The 18,256-nt window shown below is 41.8% G+C and overlaps 1 protein-coding gene across 10 annotated transcripts in view; it reads left to right on the top strand.

Moving 5' to 3' along the window:
• SNRNP25 (small nuclear ribonucleoprotein U11/U12 subunit 25) overlaps positions 1 to 18,256 on the top strand; it is a 426,702-nt gene that overhangs the window by 202,243 nt on the left and 206,203 nt on the right. For all 10 annotated transcript variants that reach the window (XM_044089460.1, XM_044089462.1, XM_044089461.1 and 7 more), the window contains one exon: positions 13,213 to 13,318. In XM_044089460.1, the coding sequence (XP_043945395.1) occupies positions 13,213 to 13,318 (106 nt within the window). The remainder of the gene's footprint in view (positions 1 to 13,212; positions 13,319 to 18,256) is intronic.

Below are 18,256 nucleotides of genomic sequence, written 5' to 3'. Positions count from 1 at the left end.
GGCTGAATGCGTGTATACCAAATAATCAATATGTCTTTAGCTGTATTAGAGGTCAAATATCAATACAATTGTGTTTTCCATCATATATGATTTAAGATGAAATATTCTGAACTTTGTATTTAGCATGGTTTTGGAATTATTAATGCAAATATGAGCAAGCAATATTTAACACCTAGAGGCGTTAGTAGGGGGTAACTGCAGAAACAACTGGATGCACACTCGGCTGTAATGAGTTAAGGATGCTTACTATATCATATCAAGATCGACAGGTGCTCCAGGAGACACCTGTGCTTTCGGTTAGGGGCCAGTTACTACCAGTTCAGAGCCCTGCCCTTTCGACTCTCCACTGCCTCCCCGGGTGTTTACAAATTGTATGGCAGTGGTGGCGGTTCATCTCCGGCTGCAGAGTTTCCAGGTCTTTCCCTACCTGGGAGATTGGCTTCTCATTGCTGCCATGAGGCATCAACTATCAATGGCCACCAGGTATACCCTCAACATCTTTCAGGAGCCGGGCGTCACAGTCAACCTGCCCAAATCCAATCTTTTTCCATGTCAAAACCTAGAGTTCATCGGGATTCAACTGGACACAGTGTCTGAGACTGCAGCACTACCCCTATGCAGAGTTCAACTAATTCAGGATCAGGTCTCTTGCTTGCTGATTCTAGGGTGCCCAGCAGCCCATCTAATTCTTCAAGCACTACGTTCGATGGCTGCTGCCATCCAGTTAGTGGCACTTGCCAGGTATCACATGCAGGTTCTGCAGTGGACTTTGGCAGTTCAGTGATCCTCTCAGGTTCATCCCATGTCCATGTCCATCAGGATGACGTGTGTGTGCAAAAATCACCTTGCTTGACTGCTTCAGTCTCAGGACCTAACTCTAGACGGACCCTTTTGTCTTCCCCCACCCAAAGCCACTGTGACCACAATGCCTCCATGTTGGGGTGGAGGCATTTTCAGGACAGGACAGTTCAAGGCATGTAGTCGCCCACAGAGACCAAATTTCACATAATCGTCCTGGATATGAGAGCAGTCCTTTGAACGTTGCAGGCCTTTCAGGAGTACCTCCCTGTCGGGACTATAGCAATTCAAACAGACAACATGGTGGCTGTCTGGTACATCAACAAGCAGGGGCGAACATGGACTTATCCCTTGTGCAGAGAGGCCATGAGAGTGTGGGAATGGGCAGTTTCTTCTTGCAACTGACATTCCCAGCAATTCCAACATGTTGGCCAATAAACTCAGCAGGTCTGTCTTGAGTCCCCACGAGTAGTCCCTGAATCCAGCAGTGGCACATCAGATATTCGACTGTTGGGGTCAACCATGGTGCAATCTTTTTGCCTCCCCAATCAACCACAAATGCAGCAACTATTTTTCCCTGATCCCCCCTGACAGGGGAGTCAACCAGGGACGCTCTGGTTCACGATTGGCCGTCAGGATTCCTCTGTGCTTTCCCCCTCCCCTCCCTCTAATTCCCAAGGTATTGCAAAAAGCTCACTGCCTGAAGACCCCTCTCATCCTCATTGCCCCTTTTGGCCTTGGCAGGCATGCCTCTCTCTTCTTCGGTTTCATCTGAAATATCCATTGTGGATATTGGATCCCCTTATAGATCTTATTTTCCCACCCCTGGGGGCTTCCCCTTCCCAACCTCCAGACACTTTGTGTAACTGCTTGGTTCTTCCAGTTCAAGTGATCCTTTCGCAGTCCAGGCTTCCCTCTCCGGTGAGAAGTATTATCTTGGCATCTCAGAAGCCATCTACGAAAAAGGTGTATTCCAGTAAATGGAAAAGATTTTCTATTTGGGCCAGATAATGTGATTTGGATCTTTTTTCGGCCCCATGGTATTTTGCTGTTCTTGGCTTCTCTTTTTCAGGCAGGTGCTAGTTTCTCCATGATTAAGCTTCAGTTGGAGGCCATCTTTAATTTCCATTTGAATGAGCGCCCTACCTTTTCTTCTAAACTATGTAAAGCCTTTCTTAAAGGGGTCTTCCTTCTTGGACCTCCCATCAAGGATCCTTCCCCACCATGGGATTTAACTCTGGTGTTGCAGTCTTCGATTCAAAAGCCCTTTGAACTGGCTGCATCCCGTCATCTTAAGTTTCTGTCTTGGAATACGGCTTTCTTATTGGCCATTACTTCTGCTAAGAGAGTTTCTGAGTTGCAGGCTCTCAGCATTAAGCCCCCTTTTATGGTCGTCCACAAGGATAGGGTATCCCTCAGGACAAATCCTTTGTTCGTTCCAAAGGTGGCTTCAGAAGCTAACATGAACCAATCTATTCAGTTACCAGTTTTCTTCCCTAATTATTCTAATAAGGGAGAATATGCTTTACATTGCTTAAATGTCCATAGGCAACCACGTTTTTATCTTAAGATGACTGAAGAATTTTTGAAGTTGGGCCAGCTTTTTGTTGCCTTTTTCTCAGGCCAGAAAGGGTCTGACAGTTTCTAAGGTCACTTTTTCTAGATGGATTGCTAGCTGTATTTCCTACATTTATGATAGCAGGAAGTTAAAGCCCAGTTAAAGCCCACTCTACTAGGTCTGTGGCTACGTCTTCAGCCTTTTCAGCTAAACTTTCATTGTATGAGATTTGTGCTGCTTCTACTTGGTCTAATCCCCACACCTTTGTTTCACACTATAAGTTGGACTTAATGTGTAGGAACTGGGCTTCCTTTGGTTCCTCTGTGCTCTGGCATATCCTTCATTGAGGCCACACAGGGTTCATAGTAGTTGGGGACTCTGACCCAGCCGTGGTGAATAATGACACAGATAACATCAGATAAAGAGTTGCATCCTTACCATAACTTGGAATCTGTGCTGTCCAGTGTCATTATTCATCTCATTCCCACCCTCCATTCCCTTCCTTTTGGTGATTTGGCAGAGCTGAAATTATGTTTTTCTTTTGGGGTAGTTTAGCCTCCTGGGCTGAGAGTGCTGCCTTTTCTTGTTCAGCAAACTCTATCTGAGGGTTACCGGTCAGTGGGGATTGTGGGAAGGGGAGGAGCTTGAGCTCTGGATCTGTCCATCAGTTGCAGCTCGGATTTGAGGTCAGATCCAAGACCATCAGTGATGAATAATGACACTGGATAGCACTGGTTCTAAGTTATGGTAAGTACATAACTCTTTTTGCACACCCTCACTTTGTGAGATTTGTGCAGTAGTCTTTTGACCTTTTGGCAATAGGTACACCCATTTTTTGCTGCTGTAAGCCATGTGTGTGTAATTTGTGCAGCCTGGTTGTTCAGAAGAATAATCTCCAAGTCTTTAACTGAACAAAATGGAAGAATGAAATTATGGTTTTGACTGCAGTTACTAAGCTGGAAAAACAAAAGAATACTACTGCAGATGCATTGTTACTTATTAGGTGAACTGGAGACACAGCAATGGAAATTCTAGCAGGGATTTGTACATAGAAGAGGACATGCACACTTTTAAACGGGATGCCTTGTTCCTGAGAAAGGAAAAAGATTGAATTTAGGAGGCATACTCCAGTCTTGATCAGATTGAAGGAAGGGGTTTCTGTGATAGGTTACATAATCGATTTTAATGTAATATGGTGCTTGCGGAGGATGTGCTTGCTTTTAATCCGTTAGGTACACAGCCCCAAGTAGAGTAATCCCTTAAGCACATTTTCAGAGAAACAGCTTCATCTTAGTCAGAACATTAAATATTTCACAGAGCGTTATCAACAGTGATGAAGTTTATATCACATGGGATCATCTATTATCAGCAATTCAAAAAATACGTGCAAGAAAACCAGATAAAGTAGTCCAAGAAAATAAAAAAGACAAAAGCAGGGTTGATCATTGAAATTCCTTCACACAGCAATTATAGTGACTTCCACTGCAAGAGAGACAACATCTTAAAATGTCAGGATTTGCAAGCTGAAACGAGAGCAGTGTGGAAGAAAGATACTCACACAGTTCCAGCAGTAGTTAGTAGGGGAAACGTTGATAAAAAAAGGATTGATAATTTACTTAAATGTGCTTCCAAAAAGACAAGAACAGAGTTGATCATTGAAATTGCTTCACACAGCAATTATAGTGTCTTGCAGAGCGAGAGAGACAACATGACAGAGATGTAGGCCAGAAATTTATATTTTGTACTTGGACCTTATGCACACACACACACACACACACACACACACACACACACACACACACACACACACACACACACACACACACACATACACACACACACACACCTGTCACTTAAAAAATGTACTCCGCTCTCAGAATACTGCCCCTTTGCATATCAGAAAGGGACACTTTATTTCAGTTGTTGCTACTTGCAACCATAAAATGCCTGCTTTTGAAGTGCATTTTTCTTAAAACATATTTTGTACAGTATATAATAGTTCTAAACATTATGTGCTGTTTGAACTATAACGTTTCAAAGCGATGCTTAGAAAAAAATGCACTCACTTGTGTACAGTGAGTATGCCTTATTTTAAAATACCAGGATTTGCAAGTTGAAATGAACAGTGTGGAAGAAAGATACCCACAGAGTTCCAGCAGTAATTAGAAGGTGAAATGTTTAATAAAAAATAATTTATAATCATACTTAAATATGCTACCAACACACGCAACCCCATATGAATTGCAGACAGAGGCAATTCTGGGCACTTTTGCAGCTGCTGAGAACAGTATTGTTGGCTAACATCAAAGACTGAATCAATACTGATTTCATGAGCTTTAAATGTTCATCATTTTCACTGCTGCAGTAGCCTTATAGCCATTAGGGCTAAATCCTGCCCAGTATATAATGGCTGGACAGTCTTCAAAAGTCTGTGGTTCCCCTCTGCACATACTCCCAGGCTGCTGTGCCTCAAGATCCACAGAGAGAATTTGATACCTTCTTGCCCCCATCTAGAGAGCACCACTGGGCTTCACAAGATCAATATTTGGCTTTGATCTTCCATTTCTGGCAGGCATGTCCCTTTTGGGGGAACCCTTCCCAACAGAAAGTATGTATTTTTTTTTCTGTTTTTTGATGTGGATTAGGACTGGATCTTTCTAATAGGATTCCTATCACTTGATCGATTTTTCAGAAACTCAAAATTCATATCGGCAAGACGATATGATTGAATGTCTGAAAACCCGAAGCTTTTGAATGGAGATTGCGGTATAGTGAGGATCGGGAAATTTACCGTTTTCCTCAATGTATTGCTGTCTCTGAGTTGGTGTATATATGTATATGTATGTATGTGTATATATATATATATATATATATATATATGTGTGTGTGTGTGTGTGTGTGTATATATATATATATATATATATATATATATATATATATATATATAAAATGGGGGTGTGGGTGAGTGCAGAAACCGTAAAAACGGATTTTGTGTTTGTTTTTTTGTTTGTTTTTTCATGTTTGAGTTTCAGAAATCCAGTCATATTGTCTCTCTGATATGAATTTTGAGTTTTTGAAAACTTGATCAACTGGCATAGATCCTTCTAAGAATAACATCAATTTACTTTGTTAACTTTTTAGTGGAAAGATCGTATCAGACAAGGGATTCGTAGCTAATTAACTAGGCCTGGGTCACTTTTTGTGAGGAAAATGTGATGCTTTTCTAATTTTTATGGGTGAATTGAAGGACTAATATATTTAAAGGGATTAGAAGTGTGTATCAATGCTTGTGTTCACTTTCTGACAATTTACTTAATTCAGCTATGCTTTCTGTGAAAGGGAACTTCTGAATTGTGGGGGATTAAAGTGTACTGCTTGTACATTTACTTGTCTGATATTTAAGGGAATGTTTAGGGAAGTGAAAGGGTATGTACTGCTTGTGAACATAAATGACAACTTACTTTCCAACCGACTTATTCCAGTAGTGCTTACCAACAAAACCGGCTTCTCCCTTGGCAGGGTAGGGCTATCCTTACTAGTCCTGTGGTTCCCCCTCCTGCTGTACCTAATAAGAAGAAACAAATTAAAGAGCCCATAGCCACACTGTGGGCTCAGTCTACACCTCAGCTATTGGTTGGTGACTCTGCAGTGGCCACAGCTTGCTCTTCAGACTACTCACTGGTTTCCCCAGGACCCTGTGATGTAGCCCCTTGCACCACCATGGACTGGGGGTTAGCCATGTCCTCTGCAGCCATTTCACTGTCTGTATCGGACATGGGAGAGCCATCTTCTTTTGGTATGGGAGTTTCTCAGGGAGGTCCTTCCAGGGGTGGCCAGGGTAAGAGACTTGTTTCCTCCGATCTGAAGTGCAATTCTTCAGTCGGTCTCCTTCTAGGGATGTCCCCAGAAAAAAGAAACTCTGTACAGTCTTATATAAAACACGTTGGCCTTTTCTGTTTACCTTTCTTTTATGCCAATGTTGCTGTGTCTGAAATTGCAGTAAATCAAAATATTTAAGTTGCTGCAGCGCTCTCATCTTCAGAAGTTTGTGGGAAAAATCTGTTTGGTTTTATGAAGCCTGGAAGACAATTCTGCTTATGTTTCTAAAAGAACTAGATTTTAGTAGCATCAACCTTTTGTTTTGTTTGCTGAGAATAAATTAGGATATCCTTTAGACAGACATCTGCCAATTGGTGTATCATTTGTATTGTTTCCTGCTGTGAGTTTACCATCAGATATGTTATAGACCTGTCGGGATCAGTGACTTCAGTTTCTTTTTTTGGGGTGAGTGCTAGCTAATTACATTTTTGAACCAGCAAATTGGTCTTCTGTGTGCATTTAAAATGTAAGTCTAAGGCTAGAGTTGGTTTTATACCAGCATACTTTTAGAAATTGTTACTGGTTGTCTCTCGTGGCTTTTAGAGGCTGATCTTATTGAATATATATGTAAAGAATGCAGACACAGGTGTTAGTATAATACAGCACAGTTGTGTGAGGAACTTTCCTTACTAGTAGGTGTTTGACATTTCTATTTCTGTAGTATTGTTTCATTCTGTCTTCATCCCCTGTTGTTTTGGTTAGAAGATCTTAAGCTGCAGCTTTTGGATTGCGATTTATGTTTTTTTGTCCTGGTTTCATTATGCATTTGATTAATGGCACATATACTTCCATGCTGTTGGTTTCTGCATTTATCAAGAGCTTAAAACTTTGTGATAAAAGAAAACTGTGGCAGTATCAGCCTTGTTTTGGAATTTGTTGTGCTTTTGGTGACTGCCTGCATGGCATGTAGTTCTTATTGTTTCAACCGATTTATCTGAGACATTTTTATAACTTGGTAAAAGCAGTATCCTTTTTTATTTTTTTTTTTGTTAGCCATAGCTCCAGGCCCCTTAACTTGCAGTGCAAGCAGCCATCTGGGGACTGGCAGCGCAGAGTGGCATTCACTGCTGAGAAAAGTCTGAAGCCATCTGGCATCCCATGTATTTGTAAGCCAAATGTCAAGACATCGGAGCAATAATATTATGCCAGGCATGTTTCTGCAGCTGATGACCAGATGTCATGCTGGGGAGGTTGAGGATAGCTTGCAGCCTCTGTGACCTCTAGTATAGACCAAGCCCCTCGCAGACCACCCAAGGATAAATGGGAGACTTACAGACAAACTCATGATGTATGAATGCAAGTCTTGTGCAATGTCATTGCACATCTCTCCTTAGTTTAGGGCTTTTGACCAGCCATCTGCATCATCACAGCCCTTTCCTTTGCCATTGGAGTCCTTGCTCCCTGTACTCCTGAATTAGTTATCCAGACTCGGTCTTCCGAGAAGTCAGAGGCCCAACCAGTAGGGGTTTACAGCTAGGATCATCTGGGGAGGAGCTGTTGAAGTACTCTGGGTAGGGTGAAGAGTTGCAGGGGATAACACCGCTAGTCAGACTTAATGTACAGAATAGGAGAATGGAAAAAAACTGAGTCTCTTGTATACATATATTTTCGTGAGAGCTGATGCTGATAACCATAAATGCCAGCAAGTGTCACAGGTTCATATTCAGGGTCATCATGCATGGAGGTTGTAACTGGATCTTCAAAATAGAACAGCGCATTTAGCCCCCCCCCATCTGTCTCCAATTTGATATGTTACATTATTCAGAACTGTAAAAAACAGTAGATTGTGCAGAGTAGTGGCTATCGCAAGTCAGTGATTACTGTCTGTGACTGTGCAAGTTACCAGACTTCTTGAGAATTAACAGCTTTTTGCCCATTGTTCCATTTTTCTTGCACTGCAGCTTGTTGTAACTATCAATGCTTTCCTTGTGAAAGAAAATATTATCTGCTGAGGAGTCTGACTACTGTGCTTTGTACCTGCTCAGCCCAGTTGATAAAGTTTTCCCAGGTTTTTCCCTGGTTACATTTGTGCATATTCCTGCTTGTAATGGATTGCATTTGTGTCTTCCATCTCCATTGTTTCCCCACCACCGAAAATGTTCTGTCAGATTCACAGTGTCCACAGGTTACTTCACTTTTTTTCCACAAAACAACTGAGCTGTGTGTTTGTCATTCACATTCCACTTTAGCCACCCCCAATCATTTAACCTTAGTTTGCTGATCATTTTTTGTTGGCAGCACTTTCCCTTTCCTGGGTATTTTGCTGTGTCAGTGGCTTGTTCAGTGTAATTTGTGTTTAGTATATACTTATTTTGTAGCTTTTTCATCCTCTTTAAATTTGTATAGAATTTGCCTGGTGTTAGACGCCTACATTTGGTCCATTTTGGAGATTTATTTTGGTCTTCCTGCCAAGTTCTTGATCTTGTTTGTGGAATTTTTTTCTTAGCTTTTTAAGCCTTCAGAACATTTTTCTTAACTGTCTGCAGTATGCTTTCTTCTCAAACAGATGTTTCAAGATCCTGTGGTGATTTTAAAGTTTCTTGCTCATGTCTGTTTTCATTTGGTCATTGTTTTCCTTCTTCTGCAGGATGGAGTTCCACGACCTTTCCAAGCTTTGGTTTGGTGGATTTGGCCAGATCTTCTGCAGGCTGTTTTGATTTCCTACCCACATACCATTTCTCTGTGACATGAGCAGATGGAATTTTTGGGCTGCTTTCCTACCCTGTGATCCTTGATGGTGTCAAAGGCTTAGTGTTATTTTGCTTTTAGGCCAGCATTTAAAGGAGTGTGTCTATTTTCCCTGAAGAACCATAGCACTGAGTGAGTCGGTGTCTAGTGGACCGGCAATGGTTTGCCCAGCTTTGGGCTTCCATTGCATGTTCTAGAGGCTACCAACTTGACCTGTTTTGGCCCAGCAGTAAGTAGCCTTGTTGTATCTTGCATAGCTGGCCAGTTGTTAGGCTTGGAACTGGTCTTTCTACTGTGACTTCTTGAACCTCTGTTGGCCTCCATATCCTTTAGGGCAAGCAGTAATCTCAGTTGTGTGGCTGTTCAATGGCTGGGCTGGCCTTGGAGACTGCATCATTTGTTACCTGCACTCTATGCAGTATAGTAGTGAACCATTCATTGAAAGGCCTTGTGTTACCTCACCATTGCAGAATGGAATGCAACACTATGTTTATTTAGAAGACATTTTCAGGATTGCTCATATCCCCCTAAGAGCAGACTCACTGTGGTTCCCCTTTTGAAGCTGTCAGTCCTGCACCACTCTCTCTCTCTCTCTCTCTCTCTTTCTTTCTCTCTGTCTCCGTCCTCCTTTAGATTCAGAGGAGAAACAGCTTCAAAGTTCTGAATTAGGAGGCTTTAGCTTTGTAAAGATATTCTCCTACTTATGAATTGGTCTCTTGTGAAATATTTTTTTCCACTTTCTTATAAAGGTGTTCCCACCCATTCATTGTCTAGCTCATCTCCTTCCTGGATAGGCTTAACTCCATGTAGCTCTCCAGTTGTCACCCTGAGTGGCTTGTCCAGTGTTATTTATTGTAGGTAGTGTATAGAGTTGATTGGATTCACCAGTTTATGGTGGGTTGTAGCCCTGACATCTTAGATGGCATCAGTGGATTCCTGTATTTGGTGGCTTGGGGTGTGTTCTCTTATCCTAAGGTGGCATGAACCTATCTGACATGCACATCGTTTTACCTTTTTATATACAGCAAAAGGTATACCATGGCCATGTGGCACTCCTCTGAGATACTGTGGAGTTCAGATCTTTGGGAAGGTCCATTTCCCTTTCATAAGAATAACTAAATAGCCAACATGGAGACCAGGTTTAGACCAAATAGTTCCGATTCAGCTTAGTTTATCAGCAGAGCTGACTGAGATATTGTCTGAGTTTGACTTTCTGCTTCTGGATCACTACTCACACCAGTTCCTATCACCTTGGAGATCCCCTGCTAAGGTAAATTAACAGTTTTCTCTCTCCCTCTCTCTCTCTCTCTCTCTCTCTAGTGTGGTTGTCTTCTGTGCTAACCCCTAGCTTGATCCAAACTTGCCTGCATGTCACTTTCTTCAGTCCATGCAGCCTAGACCCCTGCCTGGCCAGTTTTCCATTAGCAGGGATCTTATTTTTATTCTCTGCCCAATTCTGATGTATTTTGAGAAAGGGTATATAAGCTATGATTTTCATTTTATACAGGCACTGACTGGCATCTCCCTTGTAGCTGCCCATTTTTTATAAGATTTCCATAAGACCTTCCTATTCCATTATTTTTAAGGTGCTTGTTAGTTTATGAAGGACATCTTCCTATACTGCACTATTCCTTTCTGCTTAGTTGGATAATGGCCTCGGGCAGACATTTTACTCACTTATTTTGTCTCTTTTGTGCTGCAAGGCTGCCTGAGTAGCTATTTTGTATGTAGCTTGTCACTTTGCATGTGGCTTCATCTCCATTGTGTGCATTAGCCGAGGCTGAGGTTTCTTGGAACTAGCTCAGCTAAGGTTTTTGACATTTAAACAGCTCTTTACAGCTTATATGTTGGCAGTCTTGTAGTGGTAGTACAAAATTATACAAGTCTCACTGATGTATCTTTATCAGTTCCTCAAAGTATTTTGCAGCCAAAATTAGACACTCTGTTGTTGTTCACTACCCAAGAGAGTTAGCTAGGGGCTCCTGTCTTGCTGGGCCGGAAGACTGTTTAACCATTAAAAAATGTTATGCACTTGCCATAACAGACTATCTTCATAGAAGCTTCAAGCTTCTTGCCTGCCACACACCATGTCCATGCTCTGTGTTTTAATGATTCCATGATGTGAATCCATTTCAATCCAGATGTTTATATGCAGGTCCGCTGTAGGGTGAAAGTGTGTCCATTTTCCTTTTCTCTTCTGTCAGTGATGACACACAAGGTAGCTTCTGGAGTCACTTTCCTTTAATCTAGCACAGTGACTCTGTGGAAGAGACTGCCATTTTCTTGACTTCTTAGAAATAGACCTTCAAGGCTACCCGCTGTTTTAGAGGAGTCTTATTTTTTTTCCTGCAGTGATAGCCACTATACTGCCCTTTAACAATAGCCTTCTTTATACTTAACTCTTTATCTTTGAAGTGATATGTAGGCACCTTGACAACAGCCCACTTTCAAAACTTAGGAAAATCCAAGATTGTGGTCTGTCAACTCTTGGGCTAATCTCCTCTGTTGTGGAGTATTCCTGTCTTGTTTTGCTTTGAAAGTATAGATGTTTTCTTTGATAATGTTGAATCCACTGTTGGATACTCATCTTTGGTAAGTCCAGTAGCATCTTCTGATTTGCTTATGGGAGGTTGTCCCTGGTTTTATACTTGGTCTCCAGAGGTGCCTTTAATGTCCTTGGAGAGGTTGCAAGGGCCAAATCCATTATGTTTCCCAACTCCTCCTGTTCTGTATTCAGGATTTCTAAGGAGTCCTTTCTGAAACATGCTTACACTTATCAAGGGTATCAGAACTCGTCGGAGATTTGGGATGCATGGCTAGGCTTAAAAAGGCCCTTGTAGTCGTTAGTCTAGTGAACACCTATGAGCCTGTCACCACTATTGGATACTCATCTTTGGTAAGTCCAGTAGCATCTTCTGGATTTGCTTTATGGGAGGTTGTCCCTGGTTTTATATCCTGACTATCACAATGTAGTTTGGTGGACCTAGACCTGATTTGCTTTGTGATAAGACTGAAGCTTAAATTTGGAGGAGTGCCTGCTTATATGTACCTGAATGTCTCCCTTTTGTCCTTGATATTGTTTTTTTTTTTTTGGGGGGGGGGGTGTAAAGAAGTCAAAATCCCTAGCGTTGTTGTCTCCTGGGGTAACCAGATTCTTTCATGGTGTCATGGGACTGGTAATCACAGGCTGGGTTTCGCAGGTAGCCACTGTTTTTTAACTGGCAGTCATCATGGTGATGACCCTTACACTCTTGGATACTGTGTAGACTGCTATGTGGTCTGCTTTATTGCAACTTAGTCTGCCCTGTTATATTTGCTGTTTGTGAAGTGCTGTTATCCTGTTCAGAATAAAATTTATTTGCCAAATATGATTTATGTCTCCAAGGATTGTATTTGAGTCATACTACAGTCAGGTCTTATCACTGTGCCTACGTCCTTGGAGAAGTTGCAAGGGCCAAATACATTATGTTGCCCAAGTCCTTCTGTCCTCTATTCAGGCTGTCTAAGGAGCCCTTTCTGAAACAGACCCAAGAATGCCTATCAAATCCTGTTCCCCCTCTGTTTCTCTCTCTCTCTCTCTTCTTACTCCCTGCTGACCTTGTAGTAGCTCAGAAACTGGAAATGGAGAAAACGTGTGCAAGGAATAATAGGTATGAGGAGAAAAAGTACTAACCTGGGAAAGATGTGTGTCACGATGGGCATGTACAGAGTGCATCAGTCCTATTGAAAAGGAAGACCTGAAGCTTACAAGTAGATCTAACATTATGGTAAGTACGTCTGTTATAGTGTAAGAACTTGTTTACTGAAATAGTGAGCATTTACAGAACCAAGGTCACATATTTTATTTTTGAATTATTGCAGTTTGCTGATCATTTGTTAATACCTGGTGCTTTGATGATATGATAGCTCATTGTCTTACTGTGATTTTTGTAATATGCAGTAAAGTTAAACATTTTAGAGGTAAATATAGCTACTACACTGTATAGCTTTATTTCTTTGAATTAGTGTAATTTCTCATATGTTAAGAGATACTGCTTGTACTGAAAATGGCAAGACCCAAATATTCTCAAAACAAGAACTGAATTTACAAGAATCAAATTTTCTGGAAGGAACTGAATTGTTTTATTTCTTCTTTTTGTTAATTTTTTCCCAGAAGATGTGCATTTTCAGTGTACCACCTAATTATTTCAAAAATACTGTATAAACAAAGTCAACCTTTGTAAAATGTTTCACTTGTTGGATTTATGTGGTCTAGGTTTGTTATAAATAAATATTTTTAACGTCTGCAGCTGTTGTTGTTGTACAGAATGCCACAGTTCTGGACCTCAAAAAGGCAATCCAGAGATATGTTCAGCTGAAGCAGCAGCGTGAAGGAGGAATACAACATATTAGCTGGTAAAGTTTTTTTAATGTCTTTTCGGACTCTCATTTGAGCCTTTTTCTGTAGCACATTGACCATGTGTAAGCATAAGACATATTTGTTGTGCTGTAACCTTTGATGTTGATGACTGGGTTGTGTAAGAACATTTGCTGATATTCTATATTCATAGGTTCATAGGTTCATAGGTTGGTACTAGGCTATCAGCCTGGCTATTTCTTCCCACATTATTTACTTTCCTGGACCCTGTCTAGCAGGGCGTGATCCCTGGGGTGAATTTCCTTTCTCCCATCCAATCGTCAAGGTTCCTCTTGAAGAGGTCCAAAGAGGCACTCTGCTTGACATGTATGGGCAATCTATTCCAGAGTCTGGGGAGTCTCTGGGTCAGGAACCTATCCCTCCAGCATGTTTTGTTTATTGTGATGACAAGGTTTAGATCCCTGAGTGTAGCTCTGAGGGATTGGGATTTCTTTAAGTGTAGCATGTCCAACAGCTCTGGGTTTGACATGGCCTTGTATGTTAAGCAGAGATCGCCTCTGAGTACAGAGTATAGCTGGAGTTTTAAGGTGGTCAGTGTAGGGCATCTGCTTTAGGCCTGTGATTCTTTTAGTGAGGTATTTCTGAGGCCTTTCCAGTTGTTGCAGATGTCTTGAGAGGTACATACCAAATGGGCGTTGTATTCTATAATGGGTCTAATGAGGGTACAGTGGGACAATGACCTCCTTTTTCTGGATGAAAAGCCCCACATATTTCCCAACTTTTCTGTGGCGTATGTGGTTATCGGAAGGTGAGACCACTGTCCACTGTGTCCCCTAAGTCTCTTATCACACTTTCTGTGTTTAGTGTACTGCCACCTATATGGTAATTCATGGATACATGTTTTATAACAATACATTTCTTGGCATTGAGCTTGAGCCCATGGCTCTGGCACCAACATCTGTTTCTGTAAGGCCCTTTTGTAGAGTATCCACATCATTTGGGGATTCAATAATGGCTCCCAGTTTGCAGTCATCTGCAAACTTTGCAGAGTCTTTAGTGTTGACCTGTACTTCAGAGAAGTAGATGCCAAACAAAGGACTGAACCCTGAGGTACTCCACTTGTCACTTGTCTGGAGCTGGATTTGGAGTCGGCTACTTTTACAGTGTGGGTTCTATCAGTAAGCCATTTAGCAACCCATTGGGTGACATAGGGATTAATGCCCAACTTAGTAAGTTTATCTATGATTCCAGAGTGGGGGTGTCAAAGGCCTTGGCAAGGTCTAGATAGGCTGTGTGGACCACCTTACCCTTGTCCATGGCTCTGGAGACTGATTCAAAGTCAAGGTTCAATCAGGTTCAGGAGACAAGATCGGCCCTTCACAAACCCAAACTGGGTGGGGTCCAGTGTTTGAAGGTTGCCAATGTCTTTGTTTATAAGTTCCATGATACCATGGCCTTGCAGATAAGGCTTGTCAGACTGATGGGGCGGTAGTTTCCGGATCCAAGGTGGATCCCCCTTGTGGATTGGGATAACTGTAGCTCTGCGCCACTCAGTGGGCACCTGAGGTGAGGCTATGATTAAACATGACACTTAGGTGAGGTGCCAGTTCATATTGTAGTTCATGTAGTACACAGCCTGGGATGTCATCTGGTCCCATGGATGCTGTATTCTTGGCTTTAGAGAGTGCGTTTTGTACCTGTGTGGCCGTTATTACTGGAATTTGGCAATCTTCCGGTATTGAGATGGGCCATTTAGGGGGTGAGAGGGGGGTGAAGTTGGCACTGAATCGATCTGCCACGATATTGACTATCCTTTGGATCAGTATATTTATTGCCATTCTGTTTTAGCTCAGAGCAGATCTGAGCATTGCCATTTAGATTCTTGACATAGTTATAGAATGCTTTGTGGTTGTCTTTGGAATCTTTGGCAATTTTATTTTCATAACTAGCTTTGGAGGATTTTATGAGGCATCTCAGTTTCTTACTGAGGCTAGTAAGGAAGTTTTTTGCATCCTGGGATTTTCCTCTTTTCTGCAAAAGTTTCTTCCTTTTGTTGTAAAGTTTGTTTATGGCAGGGGACCACCAGATTGGCTTCCTTTTTTTGGATGAGAGCATTTTGGTTCTATTTGGGATGGCACGATTCATGCATGAGTGGATGTGCTCGTACAGTGCCTTAGTGTAGGATTCAGCAGTTGAACTTTCAGTTCCGTCTGCATGGGTGTCATGAAGTTTGTCATTTCTGACTTGAGTAGCATGAAGTTGGCTTTGGAGAAGTTTTTTATGGTGGTTTCTTTACTGGGGTGGGGGGGGGATTTGTGGATGTTAAGGGTGATTAGCTTATGGTCAGACCTGACTAACGACGGGGTGACCATAGGTATGCATTGATTTGCCATGTTGGTAATGACCAGGTCTAGGATATTGGAGCCCTGGTGGGACTATGGATTAGTTGATCCAGGGCGTTGGAATTTATGAATTCCAAGAACCGTGTTGGGACATGAGTAGTTTTCCCAGTTAATGGCAGGGTAGTTAAAATCACCCAGTATTAGGGTGTTTGGTTCTATCTTAATATTTTCCAGTATGTTTAAAAGGTGTAGTGAGAATCTTGGGGTATGGTGGGGATCTGTAGCAAGCTACAATTTGGATTGCAGTCTTACCTAGTGTTAGTTGCACTTGGAGAATTTCAGACACATTGTGTTGGCCAACTAGCCTGGTGGTGTGAATATCCTTGGTGAATATTGACACTCCTCCACCTTTTGTAGCCTGGTATTGCAGGGTGCTCTCTGGAGCCTTGAACCAGGTCTCAGTTACTGCACAGATATCGATGTTCTCCATTTTTAGGAGTGCCTCGAGAGAGTGCATTTTGAGGTTTAGACTTCTAGCATTGAGTAGCATTACCTTCAGATTTTGCATGCTTGTACCTGTTACGGTGGTGGTTTGTCCTTTGAAGTTTGCCTAAAAAGGCACTATAGGCCAGTAACCTGAATCCCAGACAGGTGCCGACCATCTCTGGCAAAGCATCGTGGTCTGTCAATCATGTCATCCCAGGCAGACAGATACTGAATCCCTTTGAATGACACCATAGCCAATTGTTGAAGTCAATCATTTTATCCTTATATTGTGGTATCATTCTGGGCGAAGGCAGGATGCTACTCAGGGCTCCTGCCTGGGCCACATGATCCGAGAGCTCTTCCATGTCTCTTTTCATGTAGTCCAGGGTCATTCACTCCAACATGGACAATGACAGAGTCATATTTGTACTTGTTGTGGAGTGACTTGAGTGCATGGATCCTGGCACCCGACAGGCAGCTGACTGTAATTTTCTCCTTATTCAACCTGGTGAGAGGGACATCAGTGTGCCGGACTATAGAGTCACCTATGACTAAAGTGTTAGGTACATTGTCTTGCCTTAAGGGCTGTTGCTGGGTGGCACACTGGTGTTGTGAACTATGTGACGCATTGGTTGTGATTGGTGTTTGTTTGCGTTTCAGCTTCAGAGGTCTTTGTTGCTTGGGCAGGTTACAGTTAAGGGCCTCTGCATATGTGGATTTAGTGTTGCTATATGTGGGTGCTGGTGTAGAAAGGCTATGTGTTGCTTGAGGTGTAGTGTGGGTGTTAACCTTCTCCTCTTGACTGTTTAGCACAATCTTGGGTGGAGAGAGCTTTGCTTCCATTTTGCCTATGTAAGTGCATCTCTCACAGGTTGTAGTGTTGGGTGGTAGGAGGAGAGGGTTGTCTGTGTACATGAGGCAATTGCTGCATTGCCCCAGTATGCCCAGATTCACCAGGTGGACAGGAGAAATCACCGAAGCTGACCCTTGGACATGCCTGGTTTGGGGCTTTTTTTCTTCTTTGTAAAGTACAGGAGCTGTTTCCTTAGCAAGGTACTTTGCAATTATAGGCTGTTTAGTGCCTACTATTAATTTCTCCTTATTAACAAGGAGAGTTCAGTGTTTGTATGAGTTTAAGGCTTCCTAGTGCTTTCCAGCAGGTATTAGAGAAAGTGCTAGTCACAGGGATGCTTAAAGGTAAGATTGAAAGAATGCACTCTGCAGTGTGCACTAGAGTTAGATGTGAAAGTAGGTAACTTGAGTTTTGCCTATTTAAAAGTTAAGGTTTAGTGGAGAGTTACTATTTTTAAAACATCAAGATGGATTGAAAGGGGTGGTCACTTTTGTAATTTGGTACTATGAAATACTGTAGGATGGCCAATAAATTTAAATAATTGAAGGGTGGGATTTCAAAATGATGATTTTGTGATTACTCACATAAGCCAGTGAAAGTAGAGAGAAATGAGATATATGGTCAGATTAACATAAGAGGCGGGCAACTAGAAAGACAGTGGTATTTAACAAGACAACTTAAATGGGTGGGAGAGCGGGAAAAATTCTGCCTGACTCAGAACAAAGAGAGCTGTGGTCTCTTTTGAAGTTTTAATATGCTGTTAAAACAGAATGCAAGCAAAACACAAGGTAAAGAAAACAAACTGCAGTATTCAAAATATAGAAAGACAATACAGTAATACAAAAAATATAAGCAAACTAACCTTTCCTTCACAGCAAAGTGTAGCAGAGTCTGGATGAGCCTTTCTGGTAAAGCCTCATATGCATCACATTCTCTGAGATCAGGGGGTCTCTGCACTTCCTGCTTTAACCATTTCCTTTCCCTAATGGCAGTCGTCATTTTTGTTGTTTTCTTATCCTATTAAGAAAATGCTTTTCTAGGTGGTCCTTCTCCCAAGCTCACCACCCTGCATTAATTTGTCATCTGATTAGTCTTCCTGTCATGCTTGTCATATCCAGTCCAAGTTCATACCCCCTCATTATATAACTTTGCTTGCAGTCTTTTTTTTCAGCTGAGTAATGCTTATGCTAGTTTTTAATTGCATTAATCTGTGTCAGTCTTCAAACATTTTTTGAATCGTTTGCATTGCATTTTGTTTTGCCATAATTTGCACTTTATATTTTTCTTTTCAGTGC

The sequence above is a fragment of the Protopterus annectens genome, chromosome 12.part0 (genome assembly GCF_019279795.1).
Source record: "Protopterus annectens isolate FY-2018-M chromosome 12.part0, PAN1.0, whole genome shotgun sequence".
In the NCBI taxonomy this organism is placed as follows: Eukaryota; Metazoa; Chordata; order Ceratodontiformes; family Protopteridae; genus Protopterus; species Protopterus annectens.
The sequence above is the reverse complement of the archived record's forward strand: the minus strand, read 5'-3'. Positions and strand labels throughout refer to the sequence as shown.